This window comes from Cheilinus undulatus, linkage group 17 (assembly GCF_018320785.1).
Source record: "Cheilinus undulatus linkage group 17, ASM1832078v1, whole genome shotgun sequence".
NCBI classification, from domain to species: domain Eukaryota; kingdom Metazoa; phylum Chordata; class Actinopteri; order Labriformes; family Labridae; genus Cheilinus; species Cheilinus undulatus.
Window position 1 is genome coordinate 33,336,963 of NC_054881.1, and position 27,620 is coordinate 33,364,582.

The window sequence follows — 27,620 nt, forward strand, 5'->3', positions numbered from 1 at the left end:
TTTTTTGGGAAATTCCTACCCTTCTCATGCGCTTTCCCAGATAAAGGTGAAATACATCCATGGAATTGAGATATGAAATAGCTGATCTGGCTTTAGTAACTCTCACCCTAACTAGCAGTGTAAACCAGTTTTATTTTGAAAGTTTGTGCATGTATTTCAATCCTGACAGCGGTGGTGTCTTGACAGCAGAGTTGTGGTCTGCCGAACCAGGCATGTGAGAGTTGTGGTCTGCAGCCAGACTGTCTTTATTTAGGGTGCACTTACACTAGTCCCAGCTGCAGTCCCCTTCATGAATGGCCCTTGCATTACTCCTTGTCCAACCAGACTTGAGCCAGTTTACCTCTTGTACATACATCATCCTGGCAATGTCTGCAACAGCCTCCAGATGGCGCCAAGTAAACCCGACTAGCAGATGCTTGTTTTTCTGCTCTTGTATGCGTTTTTGGGAGGAATAAGAGGCTGTAGCTACAGGTGTGGTTTAGTTAAACTCCAAGCTGGTAAACAGTGGCAATCCAGTGATGAGGTTAAAGTGGATGCAGCTATTGCAAGCATTTTATCAGAACTGGACCACATTTATTCATTTAAAAAAGAACGAAAAGCCATGCTGAAAGCTTTTCTTGGTAACTTATGTGTTTTTGTGCATTTACCAACCAGCTTCAACAAGAGTTGTCATGTTTTTTCTATGTGGCAGACTGAATTCTTGTCCTGCCACCCTCCGACTTCTCTTTTGAAAGGTAATGTCCTTACAAAATGTTGTCCCTTGGGATGTGAAAGTATTTTCATGCCATGCATAGGTGAAACAATCTACTTGGCATGTCAGGTTATCAGATACAGCCCTCGAACTCTCCTGGATTTCTGTTATTCAATGTGGCACATTATTTACTACATGTCGTGTCCACATTTGGCACTTGAGCTTGTGCATGAGCAGCTATACAGTACCCACCTCTTCCATCCGTGTAAGAGCTAAGGAAATGTATCATGCTTGAGCACACAAGCATTCACACTAGTCAAACTAATAGGACTTTAGGGGTACCCTGGGTATGTTACGAGTTGCCCAGCATGAGTGTGCCTAAAGAAGACAAGAGAAATCAATACTGATAACTCTGCATGAGCTGTACAAGCAAATGATCATCAGCAAGAGATGAAATATTTAGAAGTGAATTTGGCTGGTTGTAAACCTGCTATGTGTTAGCAACTGGACAGCTAAAACAGTGTTTAAAAAAGCACAGCAAAGATTCTCAGTAAGTGATATATTTGACTGTAAAAGGTTGGGAGCACACCACTTCTGCATGAGTCAGACAATACCAACAAAGGAATAAATTGTCCACAATATATAATATGACAAAAGTTTTTAAAGGAGCTTAAAGAAAATACTATGAATGATATCTTCAAGAAGGATTTAGATGCTGCTACAACAGAAACAGAAGCTCTTTGTGTTTTGCGCATGCTAGTGTGGCGGTTTATTGCTCATTATCTTCTTTAATCTGATCTTTTGTTCTTTTTCCTGCTGGGTTAGACATGAAAGCATCCTGCCTAAATTTTGGGTTTTTTTGTGCGTGCGTTAGTGCACCCAGATGCACGTGTGTCAAGTCCATGATACATGTTGGATGCTTAACAGCTTCCCTGCTGGTTTACTGTTTGTGTTGTGATTGAATGGAGCGACACATGCTGTCATATGAGCCAAATAAGCCGTTCTGCTCATGCAGCGGCGTTAAATGCATGTTGTAATAAGTGTGGTTTTCTGCATACATCTGTGTCTCTCTGCACGCACATTTGCATATAAACGATAGGCTGCTCTTTGTGCTGTCATATAGGCTTAGGAACAAATGAAACACGTGTGTACAGTGGTGTGTCCGTGTGTTCTCCGCCTCTACATCCTCTGATTGATTTCACCATAAAATTGTGCTCAGTAGCCACCCATTAAAACTCTGATCTCATCGATATGTGTGCAGCGATTGCAGTGCGTGGCTCTGAATTATTCACCTCCTCCTCTTCCTCTTGAGCTCTTTTTTTCTAACCTCACTGCTCTTTTTTTTCATGTCCTCCTAATTTCCTCTCCCTTTTTCTTTACGCATTTCCTTCGTCTCTCTACCTCTGCTGCTCACTTCTGTCTCCCTCTGTTGATGTCTTTTCTCCCCTCTGCTCTTCCTCCTCTCACTCTTCTTCTTTCTCTTCTAATCCTTCTCACCCACCCCCCTCCCCTTCCTCCTCTCCGTCTCCTCTCTCTCTCTCTCCAGTACTGTCAGCCCTGAGGCGAGTCTCAGCCATCACTCCTCTTCATTTATTAATACCTGTACTCATGCAGCCCAGGCAGCACACACAGCTGCCTCGCATCCCGTGTCCACTGTTCTCACACACATAGACACTCACACTTTGCCGACTGCACAAATGTCCCCTGAGGATGCAAGAAGCCCAGTGTGTCCACATACTCACACCCGCTTACTGTGCAGAAAAATGCCCTTTGTAAAAGGACAGGGAGCATCAATCTCCCAGCTGTGTCAGGCTGCAGTTTGATGCTCTTTTTGTACTTCTGCTTTTGCCTGACTCACATTTAATTGCGCTTTATTGCAGCTGTAATGGAGCTTAGATCATAATCATTGCACAGCAGTCACTGGCCACCTTTTATTATCGATCAGTTGCACTTGCTTTACCAGTTGAAAGCCTCTCTCTTCCCATGAGGAGATGACTTCTTTGCTTTTCTTGTTTGCATTAATTATCATAAATAAGGCAGAGATTTCAAGAACATTTCCATCCACATCCAGCCGTTAATTCTCCTGTATCCCCGTCTGAAAGGACACAATATGAAGAGAGAAACCATGATTTTCACCGGGCTTGAGCTGCAGCTATAAGTGGCCTTGAGGGACTCGTGTTTTTGCGCACACTTCAGTCTAAATCAGTGTGCACACATCTCATAAAAATATACAATAACAATATAAAGAGAATTATCAACACAAGAGGGAAATAAACTCTAATGGATGCTTCATTTCACAGGCTTATTTAATCCTTGCAGGGCTGCAGACACAGAGCAGGAAAATATGCAAAACATCAATCATTCAGCCAATTAGCCTGTCATTATATAGGTAGATTATTTTATGAGGAATCAGTGCAAACTCCAACTATAATTTTAGCAGCTTTGTGCTTTTCAATACTCCAGTTAAACGTCCTCTGTGTAAATTGTTTATGCATGTGTGCATGGCAGTTTAGCTCAACTGGTGCTCTTGACTTGCAGCTGTTCTCTTGAGCTTCCCTGTGCAGCTATAAATAGCCCTTCATATGCTGTAATGATGCACTGAGGACAAAGTTGGAGGGCAGTTGCACTGAAAACATTTTGAGTCATGCGTTGCAGAGATGGATTGTTGGAGATGATAGTTTTGTGCTGTGTATGAAAGGCGATGTGCGGCTGTGTCAGATTTTGCACAGTTTGAACTTTGCTGTCGAATGGGACGCAGGGTGGCAGTAATGTAGCAATAACAAAACCTCAGCTCTCACAAATAAAGTCATCTTTTATTCATATAGGGCAACAAACATGTTAGAGTGATAACCAGGCATTAATGAAATCAGAACAGCAGAGGTCATATGTCCTTAGAGTAATATCAGAAAATAAGTAACTACAAGCTTGATCAGTAGAATAAAGCAAACGGATTACATGAAGAGCTCTCTTATTCAGATTTATTCAGTGGTTCACAAACTTTTTGAGGATAAGATATGGCTTCCCATATTTCCCTCTCTTTACCTGGCTATCTTCATATAGTTTGCCATAGTTTGATAGCAGTGTAGATCTGAATTGTGTATATTTAGCCTTGCTGCGCCCCCCGGGGGTCTCAGCCCTCAATTACTGTACTGATGAACCACACAAATCTAAAAGATCAGAAAAAGAGATGAATAACCAGACAGCACAAAGCAAAAATGTTCACCTTATTTTACTAAATCAAGAACAACAGAACTAACTGTATATTATACAGTAGGAGCATATGGAGAGAGACGGTGTAGTTGAGTATGCATCAGGAAAAATATTAAGAGATGTGGACAAATTTGCTAAAATGGCCAGAATAACGGGCCAAAAGTAGGAAAGTGGTTTCTAGCATGCACAAACAAGATCTGGTGACCTTATAAATAGTTTAAACTTATACACCAAATAATTAGAAAAGTGTCTTCACAATAAAAAAAAAAAATCAATCTTATAAATGATAAACTACCTTTTTGTCTTACAGATAAAGTACTTTTTCATTTATTATGGAGAAGGTCCTCATCAGGATTATAACAGATTTTTCATTAGTTTATAACTTTATCTAGTTTTCACTTGTTGTTTTTAATTTTACTTGAATTTTTAATCAGTTTTTCCTGCTAGTTTGTTAGTTTAGTTTTCATTTTGCTAAACTGCTATGTTTTCATTTAGTTTTTATAGTGTTTGGTTTTAGTGTTTTTTTCTCCCTTTTAACTTTATTTATTCAAGTTTGATCTTTAAAATACAAGTCAAGACCAAAAATTAAACATTGTGTTAAGTATTCCCTAATTTTGATCTATTTTGTTTTATTTTAGTCATTTTCGTAAGCACACAACACAGTTTAGTTTTTTTATGGTAAAGATTAGTTTTATTTAGTTTCAGTTAACTTAAGTCATTTTTACATTTTAGGTTTATTTATTAAATTAGTTTTAGTTGACTATAATAACCTTGGCCGTCATACAAGCTGAGTGTAGTTACCTCTGTTATTACATACATAAATGTTTCTTGGTTGTTGGGTTTTTCTTACCATAAATATGTGGCATAAATGATCTTAAAAAACACAGTTAAGCTGTAAGGATTGTGCATGTTGTGATAAAATGATCCAGGTTTTGAAATCATCGTATAATACCTTAATCAGCAGATATGAACGTCTCTGACGTGTGAACAAATTTGTTAGTGGAATTTTGGGCTGGACCAACAGACTTACATCAGCTGAAGTCTTTTTCCTTATTCATTATCATTCCTTAGACTTAAAAGTGTGCTTTAAGAGCTTCAATTTATTTATTTGTTCGTCCCAAAATTTTAACTAGTGTTATTTAAAGTCTTTAGTTATAGGTCTGAACTATATTTGAGTATCAGCATCGGTATCAGCATCTGCTGAAATTATTCTGCAGATATCAGCATATCCAATATCGACAAAAATCCAGTGTTGTCCATCCCTAATATACATGGAAAGTACATGAGACCGAAGGTTACTGCTCCTGACAGCTGTAACCTTCAGCCGTATAAATACTAAACAAAAATGAGCAGCACACATGAAATTACTGAGGGTATTTAAGAGTTGTCAGTGCTGACTGTTTCTGTAATTATTTGTATTCTTTGCATATTGATGTATTTTATCTTTGCAGTTTTTTCCTCTTCCAGTAATTGTGTGCAGACTTGTGTCTAAACAGTCTCTCAGTAGTGTTGTGTATTTACTGTAGGAATATGAAGAATCTTTATGAATATATATATGACATGTAAATATGACTATGCGTGAGTACATGTGTGTTTTTCATAGGAGTGTGTGTTTGGTTTGTTTAAGTATATTTGAGGGTACTCGACCAGCCTCTCTAATGTTTGTAGGTATCATCATGAGGTCCAGGTGGCACTTCTGTCTCTCATACTGGGTTGACTTCTGTTTCTGCTTTATATTTTATGTCATATTTTTGAATAGATTTCTTGTTATTCTTGTTCAGGTCCTGTTTATCGTAGAAAATCTAATAAGAATTTTTTCCAAAAAGAATGCTTAAGAGCAGAAAAACTAGCTTCCTCTCTTTGGGTGTACTTGGCGCCCTCTGGAGGCTGTTGCAGACATTGCTGTGAGATATTTTATCCCCTGAAGACCTGCCTTTAGTTCTGCTCATGAGTGACTGTAGAACTGTCCCTTTTTTTAATTGAATTTGATGATCCATTACAGCTGGAATGGAGGTCCAGCTCCCTCAGGGCAGAGGAGATATTGCATGAGCAGCAGGGTAATCACATGGAGATTACAGTACCTGCTGACTTTATTGTCAGTCTGATACATTTATAGATTAAGAATATACATCAGTGAAGTCGTCTTTGTAGTTAATGATGTCCAGCCCGCCCACTGCTGTATAGATTGCAAAAAGGCCACAACAATTACCCCTCTGTGATTAAAAAAAACAGAGCAATGCATGATGGACTGTGCTGTGGCTGTGTAATAAAGAGAGCGCTGCATATGTAAACATGTAGCCGGCACAATCAGTCATAAGCAAATGAGGATTTATACCTGCAATAAGGAGCCTGTGTGGGGAACGATGAAGATGATCGATGGAGGAAGAGCGATGCAGAGAGACTGGATCAGAGTGTGTTCTTTAAATTGCTGTTTGGAGGAAAGCACTCATCATGTGTCATGTCCCCGCCTGTACATTTGTTTTCCAATAGATTTGATTTATAGGTTTGTTTAATATCAAGTTTAACATAATTAAATGTAGATTTGGATCCAGTTTAGTCTCAATCTGATTACAGTTGTAAAGGTAAATACAGAGGTAATTAGATTGGACAAAGAGATCTGTTACTGTACACACAAACAGGAGCGTCACATACCTGTACTGTCGCTCTGTGAGCTCATCCTTCTCTGCTTTCTGCCCCCAGTGAGCACCTCTCCTGCTCCTTCTCCTTCTTCCTCCACGGGGAGAGCAATGTGTGCACCAGCGTGGAGATTGCCCAGCACCAGCCTGCGTACCACGTCACAGAGCACCACATTGGCCTCGCACAGGCCTCCGCCGCTCCAGTGCAAGGTAACAACACAAACACCTGGTTTTTCCCTCTCCAGTAAGTTTATACTGATAAAACTGCAACCAGAAAATTTTTGTTCCACAGAAAAATATGTTTAAATGTTCCGTGGACTAATTCAGAAGTTGTATGACTAAATGTCATGAATACAGAGCATAGGTAGAAGTCCTATGAGGCTAAAGTATTAACTTTTACCAAACTAGGGGTACATCATGGAGACAAACTGCCCACTTTGTGTCTTCTTTCTTTCTTTTTAAAAGGGCCAATGTACTATAATCAGCATTCATACAAATATTCTGTAAATGTTGCTGAGTAAGCCAAAAGGCTGATTTTCATCAGTAGTTCCTTTGCTGATGTTCTCTGGCATCATAGAATGAAATGGTGTATTGTAAATTGTATAATATATTTTTGAAATATGTATTTATTCTATGTGAATTAGTAAGAAAAAAAGTCAATGTTGTGGATATCAAGGTGGAGCAGTTTTCAGTTTTTTTCGTTTGGATATTTATATGTTAATAGTAAGTCACTAAATATGTATTAAGTGGTGTAAAAAGTGGGATATTTGCATCTGAATTGCTGTGAAACAAAAGTATGAAATGCTGTGAAACTAAAATACTTAACTAAGGGTAGTCAAAAAGGATTTTTAGTTCTGTGCTTAAGCAAATGGGCTTGGATGTGTTCCTTCACAGCAACTTTAAATTTTTTGTAAAGTTGAACAACAGTGCGTGAAAAACTGTGAGAAAAAGCAAGCTCACTCTGCGCTCTTAGTAAAGAAGTCTGGCCCTAAAACAAGTCACAGTGCTGCATTGCCCTCCCTGTTCACCTGATTTAGCACCATGTGACTTGTTCCTTTTTTCTGAGATCAAACCTGTGCTCAAACGAACACTTTTCTGTGTCAGAAGTTTAGAAAAGAACAACGAAGATTCTGAGATAGCTGTCTGAAGAAGACCTACTGTATTGCTTTGATCAGTGGAAGACCTGAATGTAGCGGTGTGTTGATGCAGAAAGGGAGGATATTAAAGGAGACAATAAAAAATGTAATAAAATTATATTACAGCATTAGTCTCATTTATAATAGCCATACCTCACACTTCTGACTCCAACAAGCTAAAATTAGACATGAGGAATTTAGTTCAGAATTTTGTGTCCAAACTTAAGGGAACTCCCTACAAACTCATTTTAATGTCTCATCAAGTCTTCACTTGAATATGTTTTTTTTCTGTCTGCAGTGATCCTGAGTCCGTACGGACTGAGCGGTACTCTCACAGGTCAGGCCTTTAAAATGAGTGATCCAGCGACACGCAAGCTGATGGAGGAGTGGAGCTACTTTTACCCCATGGTACTTCAACAGAAAGAAGGAAGTGGAGAAAAGGAGAAAGAGGAAGCAAGCCGGGCTTATGATCGCAACCGTCACGTAGCATTGGAGGTCATTGTAGGTAAGGACGAAGCCAACATGTTGGTAGGATTGAAGAGAGTGGAATGGAAAGAATATCGTATTCTTATATTTATTTTATTTATTTTGTTTTTTATGTTGTTTAAAGTTATCCTGAATGTGCTTTAGAAGATATTTAGCTTATTTTCAATCTACATTTTTATATCTATATCTTTTATATCTGTACATGCTTTAGAAAGTTAGAAACATCTGTGATGTGAAACTCATGCTCCAACATTATCCAAGTAGGTAAATTGTTTTCAGAGTTTATGTAAATTTTAACTCTTCTATATGATTTCAATTCAACATTTGGGGGAGAACAGAAAGACTAAAGGATCAGTGTATTGGGAGTCATTTATGAGCACTCTGTCAGCAGCGATCATCTTTTAGCACATCTCAGAGTGTAAAAAGAGGAAATGTCTGAAAGGAAGGAGAGAGCTGAAAATACAGACAGAAAAGACAGGGAAGTGGAGGTAAAAGCCCCGGAGAGCTATTGTAATAGCTCTGTCTAATCAGTCTGATCCCACGGCATTGGTTTGACCTGATTATAATCAAAACTCCTTTGGATAGCAGAGCGGCTGAAAAAGAAAGTCTGTCTGCAATGCTTAAAGTTGGGAAGAGAATTACAATTGTTTTATGTGAGCAGAGGGGAGAGAAAGTGTGTTATCCATTACATTAATAGATAAGGAACAAGTGCTGTCCAAATATCCTCATGTAGATCATTTGCTTGTTATGTGTTTATCTTTTTCTTCAGTCAAATATCCTCAGTGTAAATGTTGAAAACTAAGCTAGGTGGATTCATTTGACTCCAGCAGAGTTTATTGTTGAATGTTTCGGTCAACCTTTTTGCAAATAGACACACAGACAGACAAGCTTCATCTACAATTCCACTGGCAACCCCAGTTACCACCTCAAAATCCTAAAAAGTGATCAGCTGTTAGCAGTGTTTCCTACAGTGTTTCCCGAGTCTTCCAGGGGCTCTGAGGCATGCTCCCCTGGGAGAAAAATGTTGACATTTTGAAGTTGAATTCACCAATCTTGTGCATTTTAAGAGCAAAATGAAAAGGCATCATCTAAAGAAATGTTCTCGTTAAACAATTTTCTCTTGTAGTAATTAAATCAGAAGTGCACAGATTATAATTCCTTTGTGAGTCAACAAGCATTGAAGATTGCCGTGTTGCTCATCTGCTGTTTTCCTTTTTTTAAAGTTAAAAAACACAGCAATAAAACATTTTTCAGATATATAGAGTATTAAACATAGCTATGTTTACAAGAGGCCGAGTGACTGAGTTTAGCCACCCAGGTAGAAAAAAAATTAAGCGTTGCCCTGCTTCTGCTCATTTCCGTATCTAAAAGTGAATTAAGTTTTTTTTTCTGTCCGTTCAGGTGGAGTAAGGATGACCTATCCAGCTGCTTTGGTGCTGATCGCCCAGGGGGACCTCCCAGTGGAGCAGCCTCCACCTGTTCCTGCAGCGCAGGGCCTCAACAGGGAGCAAAACCACTGCAGTGTGCCGCTCACTCCACCCACATCCCCACAGCAGCCCTGCTCAGGTGACAAATACATACAAGTTATTTTTGTCTCACATGTCAAAATTGATCAATAAATCCTCCTGCATTGTCAAGCTGACATCTGGCCAGACAATTTTTAATATCAAAATACACCAGAACTAATTATATTAATATTAATGAATCTTTGTTCATTGGGATAAAAGTAAACCTCAAACCTTACAAAAAACATAGCTAACAAATACAAATGCAATCATTATGAGCTTGTTAGCATGTAAAATCTACTCACTATAATATCTTTTGTCCTACCTTTGTTTACAATTCCACATTTCAGCGGACAGCGGTTTTGTGACCTCTGTCTCCAGCGTCCCCACGCCAGACAGCAGCATGGCGGTCCCCAGCATCAGCCCAAAGCATTCTGGGAAGAAGCTGACCTGTCAGGTTGTACATCAGGCCTGGAGGGAGTGCTATCTCAACCAGCCGCAGTATGTATAAGTTTAATCATAACTCAGTTTGTTGTGTGCCATTATTAAGTGACACATGATCATAGATTACCCCCCCCCCCCCACAGACCGAATCAGCTGGCTGATGAACCGAAGAAGGAAGTGCCAAATGGAGTGGCAACGTGGGACTTCAATGATTTGGGAGCAAGGGCGCCCTGCAGCTGTTCCAGGTAGCTGTTTGTAACAGCCTTTTATTTCTATTACAGCATCTGAGTTATTTTTTTATGTTTATTATAGATGGAAGAAATTGTAAATATCAGAATGAAGCACAGATATGGAAGCATGCCCTCATAGGACTTCCATACTTAAAGACTAATTACTGTGAAATAAGAACATAATCCCTGAAGATTAGCCTGAAATAGGCCCCATAGAGGATCTTCTTAATGTTTTTTTTGTTTGTTTTATCTTTGTTATTTCCCTTCAGACTGAAGCAGCAGAAGCAAAATCTGACCACCACTTCCACTGCCAACCCTCAGACCAGTGCCAATCCCCCTCAAAACGCCGGTCCGTCCTCATACCCCCCTTCCCTGCCCAAACACAAAACCAGTGACAAGACAGAAAAAGTTGACAAACAGTCCAAGAGGCCGGCCACCATCCCCTTCCACCACCGCCTCTCAATCACGCAGGAGACCCCTCTGGAGCAGGACTCAACGGGAGGGCCCCAGCTTGGAGGTCTTGTGGCTCTGGAGCCCCCTTTGGAGCCTCTGGCTGCTCTGCCGAGCTGCAAGTATCCCAAACCGCTCTCTAACGGCAGGAAAGCCCCAGAGTCCCTTCTTCATTCCCCCATGTCTCCGCTCCCACCCACGCTAAGCCCGCACCCAAGAGTGCAAGACCCAGAGGTGCTTGATGGGCCTGTGGAAATGCCTGTTTGCCCGGATGGGGGCTCAGGGATGGGAATGATAACCAGTGAGACAGCGGTGTATACAGCCCTGCTCAGGCAGAGGGAAAGTGGGGCTGGCTGGTGGAGAGACTTCAGGACTCCCCGCACTGATAAGACTGACTGCAGACCCCCCGAACTCCCAGCTGATAAGTTGGAGGAAGTGAAGACAGATACAGGAACTGAGGGAGCACCGCTGAAGAGGTAGGAAAGAAAAAACAGCAGAAGTGTATAAGCTAGTAAAGGGAGGGAAACAGCAAAAAATATCCAAGAATATAGATAAAGAGATTCATCCATAGATAAATATTTCAGATAAAGTATAAAGCAGAAGGACAAAAAAGTGGGACAAGATGAGAAACTGGCTCCCACTATTTCACTCTATATGATTGTTTCTGTGCCTTTTATCTCCTCCAGACTTTACACACAGACTCACAAGAGATTTAAAATCTCAGAGGAGATGGTGAGGGAACACATCCACACGTTGGGCCTCTTCCAGCAGGCGGGTGTGGAAGCTCTGCGGGAGCCTGGAGACGATCCCTACGACTTTAAGGAAGGAGACATCGAGTACACATTCTCCACTTCCAAAAGGTTAAAGGGTCAAGGTAGAGAACCAAGCAAGAAAGTCAAGGTGAGATAATTCAAACAATTAAAAACACAATGCAACAAGGATAGGAGTTTTTACATTGTTAGTGTTTGGGTTGATTTTGGTGCCTCTTGTGTCTTATCACTTTCCTGATTTTGTCTTGTACATGTGTTGAGATTTAAGAAAAAAAAAAAATCACCCTGCTTCGATAAAACTCAGTCTTTTATAATGAAACAAAAAGGCTTTTTTTGGCAAAGTGGAGTTAATCCCTCTGTCTGACATTGACTGTCGCTTTTGATTCATTAGAAATAACTTTATCGGGCGCAGCGGTGGTCGAGTGGTTAAGGGCCGCACCATGTACGCAGGAGACCCGGGTTCAAATCCGGCCTGTGGCACTATTTCCTGCATGTCTCTCCCTGCTTTCTTCCCTGTTTCTGACTCTATCCACTGTTCTCTCTCTAATAAAGGCATGGAAAAGCCCAAAAATAAATCTTAAAAAAAAAGAAAGAACCTTATCAAAATACTAGTCATGTCCAAGAAGTCTGAAAATGAATAAATATTTGGTATTTTTGAACAGCAGTGATGAAAAGATTAGATTCAATGAAGCTGGTAAATATTGTTGATATGTAAAATTTCATGCCTTGTTTTTAATGCTTTTTCTGTATTTCCAGTGGAGCTCTTTGTTATTAAAGCATGAAGCATAAAATGATGGTTACTAGATCTTTGTTTTGTTGTCTGACAATATTCAAATTACCCCTTACCATTCTTTCTTTTATTTGTTTAGCAGGGAGAAGAAATCACCAGCAATGGAGCACTGCCTGATGGGAAAGATGCTATGTCCATTTTTAACTCTGCTCCAAAATCAGGTGCCACCTTCTACATCATGTGCACTTTCTACAGTATATTAGATATATATGTATTATACAGGTGCATCTCCAAAAATTAGAATACCATGAAACTTCCATATATTCTAGATTCATCTCATGCAAAGTGAAATATTTCAAGACTTTCTTTGTTTCAATCTTGATGATTATGGTTTACAGCCCACAAAAATCCACTCTGTGTTAAAATTAGGGCTGGGCAGTTAATCAAAATTTAGGTTAAATTGCAATATGGCCAACTGCAATTTTCAAATCGCAGACAGTGCAATACTTTTTCAATCTGAAATGTGTGACAAAATGCAGTTTAATACATTTTTTTGCAGCAGCGGTGTTATACTCTACACACCATGCAAAGATGGAATTATTTTTTTTTAAATAGCCTACAAAAAAATCTAATTTTTCTTGTTTTTCTTCATCAAAATGATATAAACATAAATTCTATCATTCCCTTTAACACAGCAATTCATGTCGAGTTTGCAATATGAGTGTAAATAATTGCAATTAAATATTTTTTAAAAATTGTTCAGCCCTTGCCGTATCTATTTAATATTTTGCTGGTTAAATTATAGAATGATTTATTGCTTAGGTTGGTTGACAATGTGTAACTTGAGGAACTAAAAAAGAAAATGCATATCAAATCGCAATTGCAATATTGGAAAAAAAAATCGCAATTACATTATTTTCTCAAATCCTTCAGCCCTAATTAAAATACCACAAAACATTAGTCTAGATGATATGACACTCAAAACCATCTCTGACTTTATTAAAATGTTGTACTTTATATGAGTTGAATCTCGAATTTATAAAGGGTTAACTTTATGAAGTAAATCACTGGGATAAAAGAAACTTTAAAATGAAATTCTATTTTTTGTAGATGCACCTTTATATTATGTATAGTTCAGTCCATAACTTAGACTGCACTGATGCATGGGTAAATTGGAGGTGTTTCTCTAAAGCTATTTGTTCGTTGTTTCAGAAGACTCAAGTCAGGATGATGGAGCTTCCAAAGCCAATCCCTCTCTGACCAGAGAGAAAGATCTGGTGGTGAACATCTCTGATCTTGACAACATATTTGATGAGGATGAGGAAGAGTTGGGGGTAAGGCGTCACAGTTTACATCATTTGTTCTTGTATACTTTTATTCTGCTGTTAGAGAAAGCATGCTGATATGCCTGCTTGTTGTTATATGTGAATAAAGTTAACCATGTTTTAATATAATAACCCACAACAGGAGATATTGTGTTGAATAAACCTGATCATTTTATCTTCTGTGTAATAATTTGTAGACTGTTTACCCCAACCAGCACTCAACCAAGCTGCCAGTGTCAACAGAAGATCGCCCCCTGGGGAAAGAAGGAAGAGTTGCAGTACCTTACCCATCAAGTGAGCATTTAGTTTTTTTTCTAATCAAATATCCAACAAACTGTGACTGCATGTACTTTAACTGAAAGTATCCCTTACACATGTGTAAACTACATTTTCTTCTTCTACTCTCTTAATTCTGTCTCCTTTCAGCAGTAGCAGACCTCCAGCGGATGTTCCCCACCCCTCCTTCCCTAGAGCAGCACCCAGCCTTCTCTCCCATCATGACGTATCGTGACACCCCGAGTCAGGAGCCTCCTGCACCCAGCGGGATGGCGGACCACCTGCCACCTTTAGCCTCCACCCAGCTGACAGAACACAGGATGGAGGTTGAGGAGGGCATGGTCAGTCCACGGCAGGAAGATATCAAGGTGAGGAGAAGTCTTTAATTCACATTTTTAATGGGTATTCTGAATGAATCTCCAGTAACATGTAGTTTTGTGCATCATTGTGAACATAGAAAATCACCCTTCAGTAAGAGGGTAGAGACTTGGACCTGTTAATTACTTTCACAAATGACTTCAGTCTCTTTAAAACTCAACAACAGGAAGTCAATGTGAGTGACAGTCAGTTCCTCAGCAGCCTGTCAGGCTCTTACATCATTAGATTTGTTCCACTAATACCTGTAGCTCACTAATTAGCCATCTTTGCTCATTAGCTAGCTTTACTATCAGTCAGACTATGAGCTGGGGAAACACTAATTATAGTTGATTGCATTTAGTTACCACTATAATGGGCAACTCCTTATCCTCATTAACACAGACATCAAGCTCCTACAGACAAGTGTTGTTAGTGCAGCTCAATACACACTGGATTAAAAGTTCAAGCATTAGAAGGGATTAGATTTTAGCCAGCCAATGAAGAGTGTTAGCACATGATGTAGGAGGATATTTTAAATTTTACTACATATTCTACTGGTTTAAGAACTAACTCAAAAAAGTAATGTAATCTTAAAGTTGGGGCTATCCTAACAGACAGTGAATTATAAAACTGGACACTTGAAGAGTAATAAATCTAACAAATAGATGTTTTGGGTTGGGAAAGTTGTAAGCAAGGTAAGAAAAAATGCTTACCATTGAAGACACAAATGGACTGTTAACCTGGTATTTAAAGTGCAACTCCTAGTGAAGTTTGTATTGAATGTGTCAAAGTGTATCATGTGTCTATGTTTCTGACAAAGGATGAGCAGCTATAAAAACTTATAAAATACAAGAAAAAATGCTTTTAACACTAAAAAGATAAAAAATAAATTCAACAAGTATTTGTCACAATTGCTTAGAATCATGCACTAAGAGTATAAGGCAGAACGTCTACTGACAGATGTTCTGCCTCTGTGTCATTTCAAGGCCCTGTAAAGTGAAAATAAATCTGTATTTAAGTCACTGTGTTATGAACCCCTAAATCAGATTAGAGTCAAATAAAACATCTTTAAGTTTATAAAATTAAGTTTAAAAAAATCTTACAATCTGGCCCACCCCTTGACCTTACATTGACCTTATGTTCTAAAGTCTGTTTTCTGGCTGAAATCTCTGTTATGATACTTTAAAATATCCATAGGCCACTGTGGTTGATAAATTTGGCAAATTTACCTCACAATGAATGAAAAACAGCATTTAACTGATTGTTAACTTTCAGTAAAGGCAGTGGCATGAGCTAAGAACAGACTTTACTGAGATGAACTGCTCTGTGACTTTATTTTGAGGGGAGGGGGTCATTCCATACTGTGGGCTTGTGACATCACGACCCCACATTTTTGCCCCGCTCGAATTAAACCCTGCCAGGAAATAGGTGAAAAACTTTCTAACAGTCTAAATCCAGAATTCAGTCACATGTAGATCTCAGTGTTTTCACGTTTACAGCAACCATATTCCAACATATCTAGTGTGTTAAGACAAAAACTTTTGATTCCACTTTACAGGGTCTTTAGATCCCCTTAAAACATCCTGTCAGAACAGCTGGTTAAGTTTCAGGTCATTCAAAGAGTATCAAGTATCAAAAAGTTGCTCTTAAGTGTATCAATAATGGAGGAAAAACTAAGAAATTGCTAGTGGCTTTGTTGGGAAAAGCCGCAAATAATGCCACAGGCTGGAAACTGTTTTTGTAGCTTTCTAGCAGTTCAACTGGAGTGTTGGTTTCTTCTTTGCCATTTTCTACAGAATGGAAGCTGCAAAGTTAAAAAGACTTTTTCCCCTTTTCATTATCTCCTGGAAATGCCTTACACAAGGGTAATCTTACCCTTGCCAACCTTCCAGCTAGAGAACATTCATACTTGTCAGACATACTTAATAAAAAATGTGTTAAACGGGACTTGTAATACCAGAGAAAACCTATAACCAAATTCGCCTCTGATCAATTGATATCACATCAAGAATGGTGTCGATATTCCTGTATGTTAAACTTACGCCACACCTTTATACTTTCTTTTTGCAGCCACATATAGGCTCCTCCATGTTTGCTCCCCTGTCCTGCCTGCCCAGCCAGAGTCTACCACCACTGAAGATAACTGAGCAATGTTACTACCGTCCCTCTTGGGCCCTCATGCCCAAAATGGAGCATTTCCCCTCAATGATGCACCCCCAGAATAACGCCTTCATCAGAGATGGATACACGTGAGTGTTCAGCTGTGACAAACTTTTGAGTGTACGCCTGTAATCTTTGTCACCTACCTGGCTCTCATTTTTTGATACCCATTTTGTGTTTTCCAGAAACGTCCCCAGTGTAAACACCCTCACAGATCAGGAGTATGCTCAGATGAGTGCCACCACTGCCTCTGTGAACACCACCATTGGCATCCTCCCGTCTCCTGCCACTCCACGTTTCTCTGTACCCACTCCACGAACTCCTCGAACACCACGGGGGATCAACGCTGCGAGCTCTGGGCAGGGCTCAGTGAAGCAGGATGGTACTGAGCTCAGCTCGCCAGTGTCAACGCCTTCCACCAGCCTGCCTCTTAGCTCTGTTGAGCCCCTAGCTCGGCCGGGACCCTCCCTACCAGAGGCACACAGCCTCTACGCCATCCTCCTGCTCTCCGACTCTGTCCTAAATGTCTTCAAGGATCGAAACTTTGACAGCTGCTGCATCTGCGCCTGCAATATGAACGTCAAAGGAGCAGATGTAGGGGTGTATATCCCTGATTCTACTTGTGAGGATCAGTATCGTTGTATGTGTGGCTTCAGCGCCATTGTAAACCGGCTGCTGGCCCACGGCACAGGACTCTTCTTGGAGGATGAGCTTGATATTTTCGGCCGGACTTCAGAGGTAGGCCGGGCAGCTGAGAGGAGGCTGGCTCTGTGCCGGAGGGACCCAACTATGGGGGACCCTAGGGCAAAGAAGCCCCAGGATGCAGCCCCTACATCCCCGTTAGTCATGATACTTCTGCAGGAACAGTGCTCCCAGCCTATTTCCTCCCTGGCATCACTATATCTCCCACTCAGCTGTTCCTGCCATGGCCGCAAAGGGGCGCTACTCCAAAGCTGGATGTCTGAGAAGCAGTGGGCGGATGGGAGCGATGCCTGTGTGGAGTGTTACAACGCCTTGGAACAGGGGCTGCAGTATGTGGATAACTCCACAGGAGGGAAAGTAGATCAAGCTGTTGTCAGAAGCACAGCTCTTCATCCCTGGCCTCACACGAATGGTGAGAGCATGCTTTAGCTTCCAGAAAAATACAACCTTAATAATAAACTCCTGATAAAACAGTTTTAAATAAAGTCCCTGTGGAAGATTCTGGGAGACAACATTATGTTTTGAATGCCTATTTACTTTGTGACATCTAAACTATTTATCAATCTGTTTTTTGTTTGTTTATTTGTTTCTCTTGTGTAGAGAATCACGTTAACATGTGTGCATCTGTTCATGTATCCTTTCTGTGTGTGTGTGTGTTTACCTGTGTGTGTGCGTGTCAATCCCCACAGTGGTGGAGATGAGCATGTTGTCGTCCCAGGACATGGTCCGTATGCTGCTGTCTCTGCAGCCTTTCCTGCAGGATGCCATCCAGAAGAAGAGAACAGGAAGGACATGGGAAAACATCCAGCATGTGCAGGGTCCGCTCACTTGGCAGCAGTTCCATAAGATGGCTGGGAGAGGCTCATATGGTGAGACAGCGCCTTCCCAAATTGCATTTTTAGAATAGCCCTTTTTTTCTTTCGCTGTTACATTTTTTCAATACACAGAATAGTAGATAAAACTTTTACTATTTCTGATTTCTTTTAAAGGTTCAGAAGAGTCACCGGAGCCATTACCTATCCCGACAGTATTACTTGGTTATGACCGAGAGAGGGACTTCTTAGCATTGTCCCCTTTGGCGTTACCTTTCTGGGAAAAGTTGCTACTTGAGCCTTATGGGGGGCAGCGGGATGTAGCGTATTTGGTGCTGTGTCCCAACAGCCCCTCTCTGCTGGCTGCAGCCCGAGCCTTCTTCCAGGAGCTCAGCACTGTCTACGAGGTAAGAGACCAGGTTATGAATAGGATGCAAACTGGAGCCCAAACACAGCCTGTAATATAACCTAGCAAGCATCTCTAATAGGGGAATAATTACTCTGTTTCCAGACGTGCCGCCTTGGAAAGCACCGTCCTCTTGCCAAAGTGTCCAGAGATGGCTTTGTACGTGTGGGGGAAGAGGTAGAGCCAGAAAAGCTGGAGGAGCTGGATGTGGACCAGTGGTTGACAGGACCCTGGGCTGGACAGCAGCACAACGACAACCTCAGCAGACTTAAACTCTACGCATATGCCTGCAAGCAGCAGCTAGGTGAGAACATTTAAACAGACTAGTCTTATGCTAAATTGTACTAGGGGTTCTGAAATGGTGTGGCAAAGCTCACTGGTGTGCTTTAAGGGAGGTCTTTGTATGCCAGGGGAATTAGCACAACAGGATATTATTACTACAACTATACAATGACAGGGGCTATTTTCTGAATATGAATATGGCGTGCATTGAGACTTTGGCTTTATCTCAGGTATGCCTTGGGTTAAAAAAGTTTGAAAACACTGTGTAATACAATCTATTCTAAACTCCATAAGCAGAGCAAGGAGGTTGCTCATAAGGCTTAATCCCTGGATGATTTCTTAAAAGCCCCTATTTGACCTCTGCCACCACCAGACAGTCAGGAGCACATAGAGAATGACCTCTAAATACAGCCAAATTTGCTTTTACGCTTAATTTATTTTTAAAGGTGTGATTTCAATTAAATAATCTGATTGGAGACTCATATTTTCCTGTTGTTTTGAAAGATATGTGTTTTCTTAGTTTTGAAAGACCATATTTGAACTTTGACCCCACCCTTTCTATATTAAAGTAACTACGTATTACGCCTTTGAATAAGCTATAATTGAATTGATTTTAAAGTTTACTTGTGTAGATTTACAAACCAATTATTTTACTTCTACTTAAGTAAATTTTATTCAAAGACACTGCACTCCCAGTCTTTCCCCCCCTTTCAATCATAACTGAGAGCTAACCTGGGGTCTGGGCACCCTTAGGTGGGGGGCACTCTGAGTTTGTCAAAATTAGATGTGCATATTAATTTTTGAAGGAAAAAGTTTTTTTTTTCTCAGATAATAAAGTCTTACATTTACTAGAAACCAAACTCAAAATTTGAAGTTTAAAAAGTTGTAAATTTCTGAAAAAAAAAGAAATTCCTGAGTTAAAAAGTCGGAAATTTCGACAATAGAAACTCAAAAAAAATGTCAAAAACTTACAAGAAACTAAACTGAAACAGCGGTTTGATTTTAGGCTCAAGAACCCTTTGTATTGGTTAATGTATACTTACGACTTTCAAAGTCCAAAAATATTTGTGTGTTAACTTTTTGAACTTGAGAATTTTTAGTTTATTGTAGAAATCTTCTTTATTCTTTTAATTTTTTGAAGTGGCTCTAATACTCCATCATAATAGCTGACCATTTATACCATTTATCTTTTAGCAAAAATATGTGTATGAAAGCCAATTATGTTGAGATTTTGCCAAAAATAACTGCCAAAATTTATATTGAATTTTTCCAAGTTGTTCCTGGCAGGGCTTAGCTTTTTCAGAAACAGGTACAGTTATTTTCAGGGAAAGTTGCTTTGAAATTATGTGGCATTTTCATGTGACTTATTTATCAAAAAGGCTGTTACTCGTCTCGGCAAAGATAGATCATGTCAGAGTTAGTTTTTTTTTCTTTTTACATCTACCAGGCCCTGTGCGCCACAGAAAACACTTAAAATCACATACAGCATTTGTCTTTTTTTGCTCACTCTCGCCATTACTGTCCAGTGAGGTGTTTGATTTTCCCGCTCACTTCCATATACCTGTAAATGCTCTTTAATGATACATAGCTGACATCCCCCCTCCTCTCTGCGTTTTGCAAAAGGGAAGACCTGCCTTACTCTGCCTCTGATGTGCTCAATGTCTTAGATGACCAATCCAACCGACAAATGCAGCTAGTTTTAATCAATCAGTGGCAGCGTGGGGCATGAAGAATGAAAATACAGAATTGATTGTGTCCCGTTTTGATTCAAAACAGGACACTGCATTAATCTGTCAAATATGATTCTCTATCTTAAGGGACAGGTGGCAACTCTGTTGGCAAGATAACAGTAGCTTAATGTTAGCTTCATAGCTACTTCATATCTTTAGCAAAGAACTGGCTGAATATTAAATAAAAATAGCTAACAGCAGCTATCATATATTATAAAATGTATTGTGTAAGCTAAAAAAAATTGGTCCAGTATCCCCCTTAAAGTTTCACTCTCATCTTTCTTCTAAATTACATGTTCATGCAATTACCCAATCTATGAATTTCCTAGATTAACGACCTGGAACATATATAAGTAATAACATTCAGATAACGTCAGAGGAATATGCTCACTTTATGGTCTTTTTTGCCAAATTCTTCCTTTTAATTTTGTAAAATGCAGGTCCCCAGCTGTCAGTCCTGCCTTTGGACAGCAGTCTTCTTGTACCTCCCAAACTCCAGCCTCCGTCCAACCCCACATCCTCATCCCAGCCAGCCTCTTCAGGGCAGACTCAGTCTTGGGGTCCTGATGGTGAACCAGCTCCAGGAGCCGCCAGTTCAGGAAATGCTCTGACCCCAACTGGGGCAACCTCAAACCAGACGGGGGAGACGACACAAGCAGCAGCCAGCGATTCTAAAGGGCCTTCCACTGTCACTCCACCAGCCAACACACCAGCAGAAAACCCTGAACTGTAAGAGCTGAGTAGACCTCATGGTAATATTTTACCTCCTGTTTAACAATACTAATCTTCTGCTACTTTTTCTTCTCCTGCTGTCTTTCAGCACTTCAGATCAGTCTAGGATCGGCATCCCAACTGTTCCTGACTCAGCAGACAGCCATGCAAACCCACCAGCCATTGTTATTTACATTGTTGATGCATTTCTTAGCTCAAGTGGAGTGAGACATGAAAGTGGAGAAGAGGAAGAGGGTGATGATATGGAGACAGGTAGCATTTGGCTACTAGGGCTGCTTCGTTGTTACACAGAGATGCTGCAGTCTTTGCCTGAGACGATGAGACCTGCTCTGGTGCTACAGGTAGGAAGACACAAGGCTCTAATGGCATGATTAAAGAGTTCACCCCTAATTTTTAATAGTCACCACTGATTTGCATCTGACTTAGGTGGTGCCGTGCCAGTACCTCCTCCAGCCAGCCAGCGGGGAGAGTCATTTGTACCTACAACATCTGCGCTCCCTGGCCTTCTCCTGTTACTCCCAATGCAGACGTCTGCTGCCCCAGCAAACACACATCAAGTCTCTGACTGGCTTTGGACCGGTGTCCGTGGTCAATTCTGTGCTCAGGGGTCCAGAGGTATGACAGGAATTAAAGTACTGATTTATTTACTTTTGTTTAATGCCACACAGAGTAGTTGTAATATAAAAAGTCATTTTCTAATCACCTTTTTTTGTCTATAAATGTAAATTTCTACCTCCAGCATCCCAACCCCATGCAGCTGTACTCTCCTCCCTTCGTTCTTGGTCCGACCCGTCCCAAGCAGCCTGAACCAGGGGAGATATGGGCCGAACCTCCTCCAAAATACAATGTGCTTTTTGTTGGATACTGCCTATCACATGACCAGCGCTGGATCCTGGTGTCCTGCACTGACCAGCAGGGGGAGCTTCTGGAGACCTGCATTATCAATATTGATGTACCCAATAGGTGTGGAAAAGTTTTGAACTTAATGCCACACTAAATTGTCTTTTTAAAATTAATTTTAAGTTTACTTTGGTGGCATTTCTCTAAAGATTCTGTCCTTTATTTTCTTTTTTACTCTAGAGCGCGACGACCAAAGGTTTCAGCCAGGAAGATGGGACTGCAGAAGCTGTGGGAATGGTGTATTGGCCTCATCCAGATGACCTCACTACCATGGAGGATTGTAATTGGACGATTAGGCAGACTGGGGCATGGGGAATTAAAAGGTAAACTAGGCTGCTCTCGAGGAATAAACACAATAATCAAAGGACAAAACAGTATAATAGTGTTTGTGTAATTTTAGAGTGGATAAAATATTGAAACCCTTTATTATCTTTATAGTCTGTAAACATCTGTACAAAAAAACTGAGTGCTTTAGTCCATGCTCATTTGTTCCACTGATGCTAGCTCTCCTGTAATTTAAGGTAAAGTGGCTGTGGGCTAAGCATGCTTTTTTAATACTTATTTAATCAGACAAAATTCCTATCTTCAGGCAAACACAAAGCAGGCCCTTTCATTTTGCACAAACTGGGATGTTTCATCATTGCTCTGGCATTGAGCTGCTTCCATTTATTGTACTAACAGTCCCAAACTTACACAGGTGCTTACACAAACTTAAAGCCTGTCTTCAAATCTTATTAGTATAATTGGCAGCGTGTCTGTCTGTCTAAATTTGCATGCCACACTGTTGCAGCAATTGTCCTTGTTACCTCTCAGAAGACTTCCTAAGCGTACTGGTTCAAAACTGGTGCTGTAAAGAAATCAGACTTACCGACAAATTTTCAAAAACATTCAGAATAGTTGCACCTCTCACTTCAGTTTGCCCCCTCCTCATCCCTGTCTCCAATTTAGAAACTTCAGCACTTTAGAGACTGATAAAAAGAGGAGAATCTCAAGATTCTGAGAGGCATTGGGCCGGAGACCTCTGTGGTTAGGTATTTTGGGCTTATCTGTTTTTCAGACCTCTTTAATAAGGAGACCTTATTAAAGGGACATGTAGTGATGTACTAATCCTTGTTGGGTTTTTCCATAGTTTGGGCGGTGATTTTTTTTATTTTATCCTCCTCCCACTTACCCTAACCCTAACCTTTAGGGTTTAGGTGCCTAACCCTAACCCTCTTTGGGTTTTAATTGGTTTGTGGTGTGTTTGATTTAAATTTATCGTGCCTAATTTTTAATTATTTTAGATCAACAATTCGGTGGTTGTGAAAAATAGCCATTTACTGTAACCTCAGACAGTGGTTGGAAAATACACATCATTCAGTGCATTATTCTAGATCCAACTTGGTTCATGTACATCACTCCCTACCCCACGGTCGTCTCACCCCATTGTAGATTTCAGCAACAGATCCTCCTGAAGATTCTTACGAAATTTAACAGTAACAGCTCACAGATACACAGAAACACAAGAACTAGTCCTTTAAATGTGAGTAAAACACAGGACTAAATCAAAATCATGGTGTGTGCTGCCTGCCTTCTCTGTCAAATAGTAGTCAAAAAAAACAGAACAAATCCTGGTATCAGGTAAACATGAAGGTCCAACAAACTAAAACTAGCAACCCTTACCATGACTCTCTGACCTGATCTTGATTGAAAGAGCTTTTCTAACCAAACAATCAACCAACCGAATGGAAGCTGTCAGCCTTAGTGTTTGGTTTCATTTTTCTACACCTGATGGGTGTATTCAATAAAGTTCACCCTCTCTGTGTCTAGTAGACTCTAAGAAGCAAAACAAGCGCACCTTGGCTGAGTATTGCGTCATCAGAGCAATCAAGGCCTTCATTGCCTGTCTGCATTTTGACTACACGTTATTTTAGCACCTTTTTGGCCAGAAACAAGCAGCTCTATTTTTGGAGCACTTCTCTCCATCTCTCTTTTCTTGGACTGAGGTGACAGCATGTCTGAGAGGTGGAAGTGTAACCACTGCCACCAAAACAACTGACAGGTGTGTCTGTGCACACTGCACCTGCAACAGAAGCAGGACTGCATCAATGTTTCATTCAATATGAACAACCTTCAAAGTGGCATCAAAGTCAGCTGTTAGCAATGAAACACTGGAACATTTGTGTGAGTTATGTTATTTTTTTTATGACTTTTTATTTAGAAAATAACTAAATCAAGTTGTTTGGTGTAACTTTGTTAATTTACCATGTATTTAATTTTAAATATTATTCAAATTTATTATCAAATATAAATGGCCACTTTTTTGAGAGGTTTTGGTAAAACATGACTAAGAACATCCAAAATGGATCACAGATTTTTTTTTCTTTAAGTACATTTTTATTTCTTATTTGTTACCGAAAACACTCAAACTTTGTGTTAATCATTTGGTTCCCAGATGTCCAAGTTAGAGTCTTTGAATTGACGTGAAATCCACCTGGTCATTTCTGTACAAAAAACATTGCTAAACAGTTTTTGAAATAGTTCTACATCAAATTTAAACTTGAAGTTGGGCAGGCACATGACCATGGTTACATTACTTTTCAAGCTAAAATATCACAGCCATAACTAGAAAAGTTACAATTTAAATATGTTTATCTTTTTAGGAAAGAAAAATTACTACTAAATTACTATTTAAGTTTTATGTTGTATGCTTTGTATTTTCCCTGCAGAGTATTTTAAAGAAAGGATAATGGTTCCCGGGTCTCTCCCTCTAAGCATGTCTGCTTTTCTCTTTTTTGTCCCTCCTCTCTCTCCATCTAGACTGGAGCTCACTCCTCGGGGAACACTCCCTTCATTCTGTGGGGCGCCAGCTGAGGGAGGCCTGCCGTATTTGTGGGATCTCAGCTGCCGACTCCCCAGCTATCCTCAGTGCCTGCCTGGTTGCCATGGAGCCACAGGGCTCCTTTGTGATCATGCCTGGTTAGTAGCCTGTCAGCTTTGTTAAGCCCTTTTCACACACGCAAACTTTCAGGGTAACCTACCATGAAAACCTCCTGACTTGCTTGTTCACACTTGTCCCTCGCAGCAGGAGGTTTTCAAGCAGTTTGCTTGTCAGTTAGTGTGGGGATGGGAGAGGGGAATACTAATGAGCTAGCAGGGAAATTGCAGGGTGAAATCACATGCAGCTCACCCAGGAAAATTCATGAAATTGACAGAGGTTTTATTCGGATGTTTATTGGGCTGTAACAGTTGATCTCAGTGGATCATATCAATGACAAAGTTATGACAATATGGATTTTCAGAGAGATTCTAATGTTGAGTATTTCATTGCATTATAAGTGTGCTTTTAAATGACAAAAAAGACAAAGTAATGATTTAGCTAATAATTATACTGTAGTACTGTAGGGTGATGCTATAGCATGGTCATGAACCGGTTTTATTTTACAGCTTGAATGAATTTTTTCTTCTATGCAACACCTAGTTATATTGTGAAAATTGTTGATAAAATTTGAAAGTTTTTCCAAAGTGCTGTTTAACTAAGCAATGAATTTTTAGCACAGCTTCTCTAAACATCATTGTTTTATTTTGGAAGTTAACATAATTTTACTTTGCACGCAGAAACAAAATTATTTACAAAAAACAAAAAAACTCCAGGGTCAAAATTATTACCCCCCTGTTGCTAATAGTCAGTTGTGTTTCCTTTTTGCTGGATAACAGCCTGCTGTTGTTTGTTGCAGCAATTGGGAAATACAGTACAAAAGAGGTTGTCCTCATCTGTACTTCCAAATACTCTTGAGTACACATTGTAAAACAATAAAATCTCTGATATTTAAATGATCCCTAATAGAAAAAGTAGCAAGGCTTCAGACTTTTAGTCATACTTATGACAAAAACCATCAGCGAAACTTTGCTCAAATACATTTTAATACATTGCCAACTTATTTGAGCAATTTCAACAGTTTAGAGGAATTTCCCTGTATCTTTGGTGATTGAAGTCAAGAAATTACCCAATATTGTGTACTTAGGATTCTTATTTTCCAGTGCATTCTCAGTAGGGATGTCAAATGGTTGCAGTGTTCCCCTTTCCCGTATCATTACTGGTTTACTTGATCGACATTACAGTAACTTTATCCTCATTGTCCTCCTCACTATTTTTGTTTCTTTTTGTGTTTGTCCAGATGCAGTCACCATGGGGTCAGTGTTTGGCCGCAGCACTGCTCATAACCTGCAGACTTCACAGCTGAACACACCTCAGGATGCTTCCTGCACACACATCCTAGTCTTCCCAACTTCTGCCACCACGCAGCTGGCTCCTAGCTCCTATCCCACTGAAGATAATAATGGTAATGAATAGGAATCATCAAGATTGCATTGTCTACATGAAAAAGTCCATGTTTTAAATTTAAAGATAATATTTTGTACCACCAGGGGGCATCATTGGTCTATAAAAGCTCTCTCCATGACAGTCACAAAATTTAATTTCTCCTTCAGACACATACATGCCCTTTTTGTATGAATACTAAGTTTGTTAATGGGCAATGGCTTTAAATTAGAGTGATGTCACTGTCTAGAGTTTGATCTGAAATCATTTACCTCTCCTCTCCTTCCAACAGATGACATGTTCGATCTGCCCTTTCCTGATGAACTGGAGAACGACATTGGCCATGACATGATGCTGATCACAGGGAACCTCCACCCGTCCCCCAACACCTCTCCTGTGCCCTCACCTGGCTCTCCGTCCGGGATGGGAATGGGATCGCATTTCCAGCACGCCAAGGTGAGGCAGGGCAAGCGAACAGATGGGGACTTTCTGTCGCTGTATTTACACATCAATACATACTCATTGTTTGTGAAGAAGCAAATATGGCCGCCCTCTACTTTTAGGCTTAAATAGAAAAAAGACTTGATGAACATGATTATATCATGTTTCTTAAAATATGTGGTGCACACTACAGTTGTTTCTTAAAAAGCTGGGATGCTGTGTAAAATCTAAATAAGCCTGTGGTGGCGATGCATCAAAAATTAGAAATGATACCGTTGTTAAAAGTAACAATTTACGTGGCATAGACAAATACTGATATTGATGTTTTTTTAACCGCTTCTTTCGGTGTAACACTTCCTCTATGCCAGTGGTTCCCAACATGGGGTCCGGGCACCCCTGAACTGGACTGTCTGGTCTGACGGTATCAAAATTAGGTGTGCATATATTTTAGTAAAATCCTGATTAGAAACACAATGAGTGACAGTGCACTCTCAAAGATAAAAATTAAGGGGATCTGATCATTGTTAAAAAACAAGTATTTTTTGAATAATGAAGTCTTAAATGTACAAGACACTGAACACAGAACTTTGAAGTTTAAAAAGTTGAAAATTATAAGAAAAAACTTGAAATTCACAGGCTGATGTCAATATTTATGACAGTGTAAAGTAAAAAAAATTTGCAAGAAATGAAACAGAAATTTTAACACTTTTTGGCACAATCTTTTTGACGTTTTGGTTCATGCACATTTGTGACTTTCATTGTCAATTTTTTTGACAGTGCTTTGTCTACGATACTTTTTGCTGCTGTAAAATGGAATTTCCCCTTGTGGTAGTCCCACAAGGGGAATATCCAATGGGAATAAAGGAATAGCTTATCTTATCTTGAATTTTTTTTATTCACTTCAATTTA

At 40.0% G+C, this 27,620-nt stretch overlaps 1 protein-coding gene across 7 annotated transcripts in view; it reads left to right on the top strand.

Moving 5' to 3' along the window:
* LOC121525038 (mediator of RNA polymerase II transcription subunit 13-like) overlaps positions 1-27,620 on the top strand; it is a 133,537-nt gene that overhangs the window by 100,721 nt on the left and 5,196 nt on the right. Inside the window, exons 5-28 of one of the 7 annotated variants that reach the window (XM_041810754.1) lie at positions 6,602-6,747; positions 7,972-8,178; positions 9,561-9,725; positions 10,015-10,165; positions 10,252-10,353; positions 10,608-11,264; positions 11,475-11,688; positions 12,428-12,509; positions 13,501-13,622; positions 13,811-13,907; positions 14,040-14,257; positions 16,317-16,495; positions 16,592-17,520; positions 17,798-17,977; positions 18,098-18,327; positions 18,432-18,630; positions 20,779-21,067; positions 21,159-21,411; positions 21,497-21,685; positions 21,810-22,033; positions 22,151-22,293; positions 24,770-24,928; positions 26,128-26,292; positions 26,563-26,726. In XM_041810754.1, coding sequence (XP_041666688.1) covers positions 6,602-6,747; positions 7,972-8,178; positions 9,561-9,725; positions 10,015-10,165; positions 10,252-10,353; positions 10,608-11,264; positions 11,475-11,688; positions 12,428-12,509; positions 13,501-13,622; positions 13,811-13,907; positions 14,040-14,257; positions 16,317-16,495; positions 16,592-17,520; positions 17,798-17,977; positions 18,098-18,327; positions 18,432-18,630; positions 20,779-21,067; positions 21,159-21,411; positions 21,497-21,685; positions 21,810-22,033; positions 22,151-22,293; positions 24,770-24,928; positions 26,128-26,292; positions 26,563-26,726 — 5,464 coding nt within the window. The remainder of the gene's footprint in view (positions 1-6,601; positions 6,748-7,971; positions 8,179-9,560; positions 9,726-10,014; positions 10,166-10,251; positions 10,354-10,607; positions 11,265-11,474; positions 11,689-12,427; positions 12,510-13,500; positions 13,623-13,810; positions 13,908-14,039; positions 14,258-16,316; positions 16,496-16,591; positions 17,521-17,797; positions 17,978-18,097; positions 18,328-18,431; positions 18,631-20,778; positions 21,068-21,158; positions 21,412-21,496; positions 21,686-21,809; positions 22,034-22,150; positions 22,294-24,769; positions 24,929-26,127; positions 26,293-26,562; positions 26,727-27,620) is intronic. The other 6 variants (XM_041810757.1, XM_041810758.1, XM_041810759.1 and 3 more) reach the window with 6 other exon arrangements.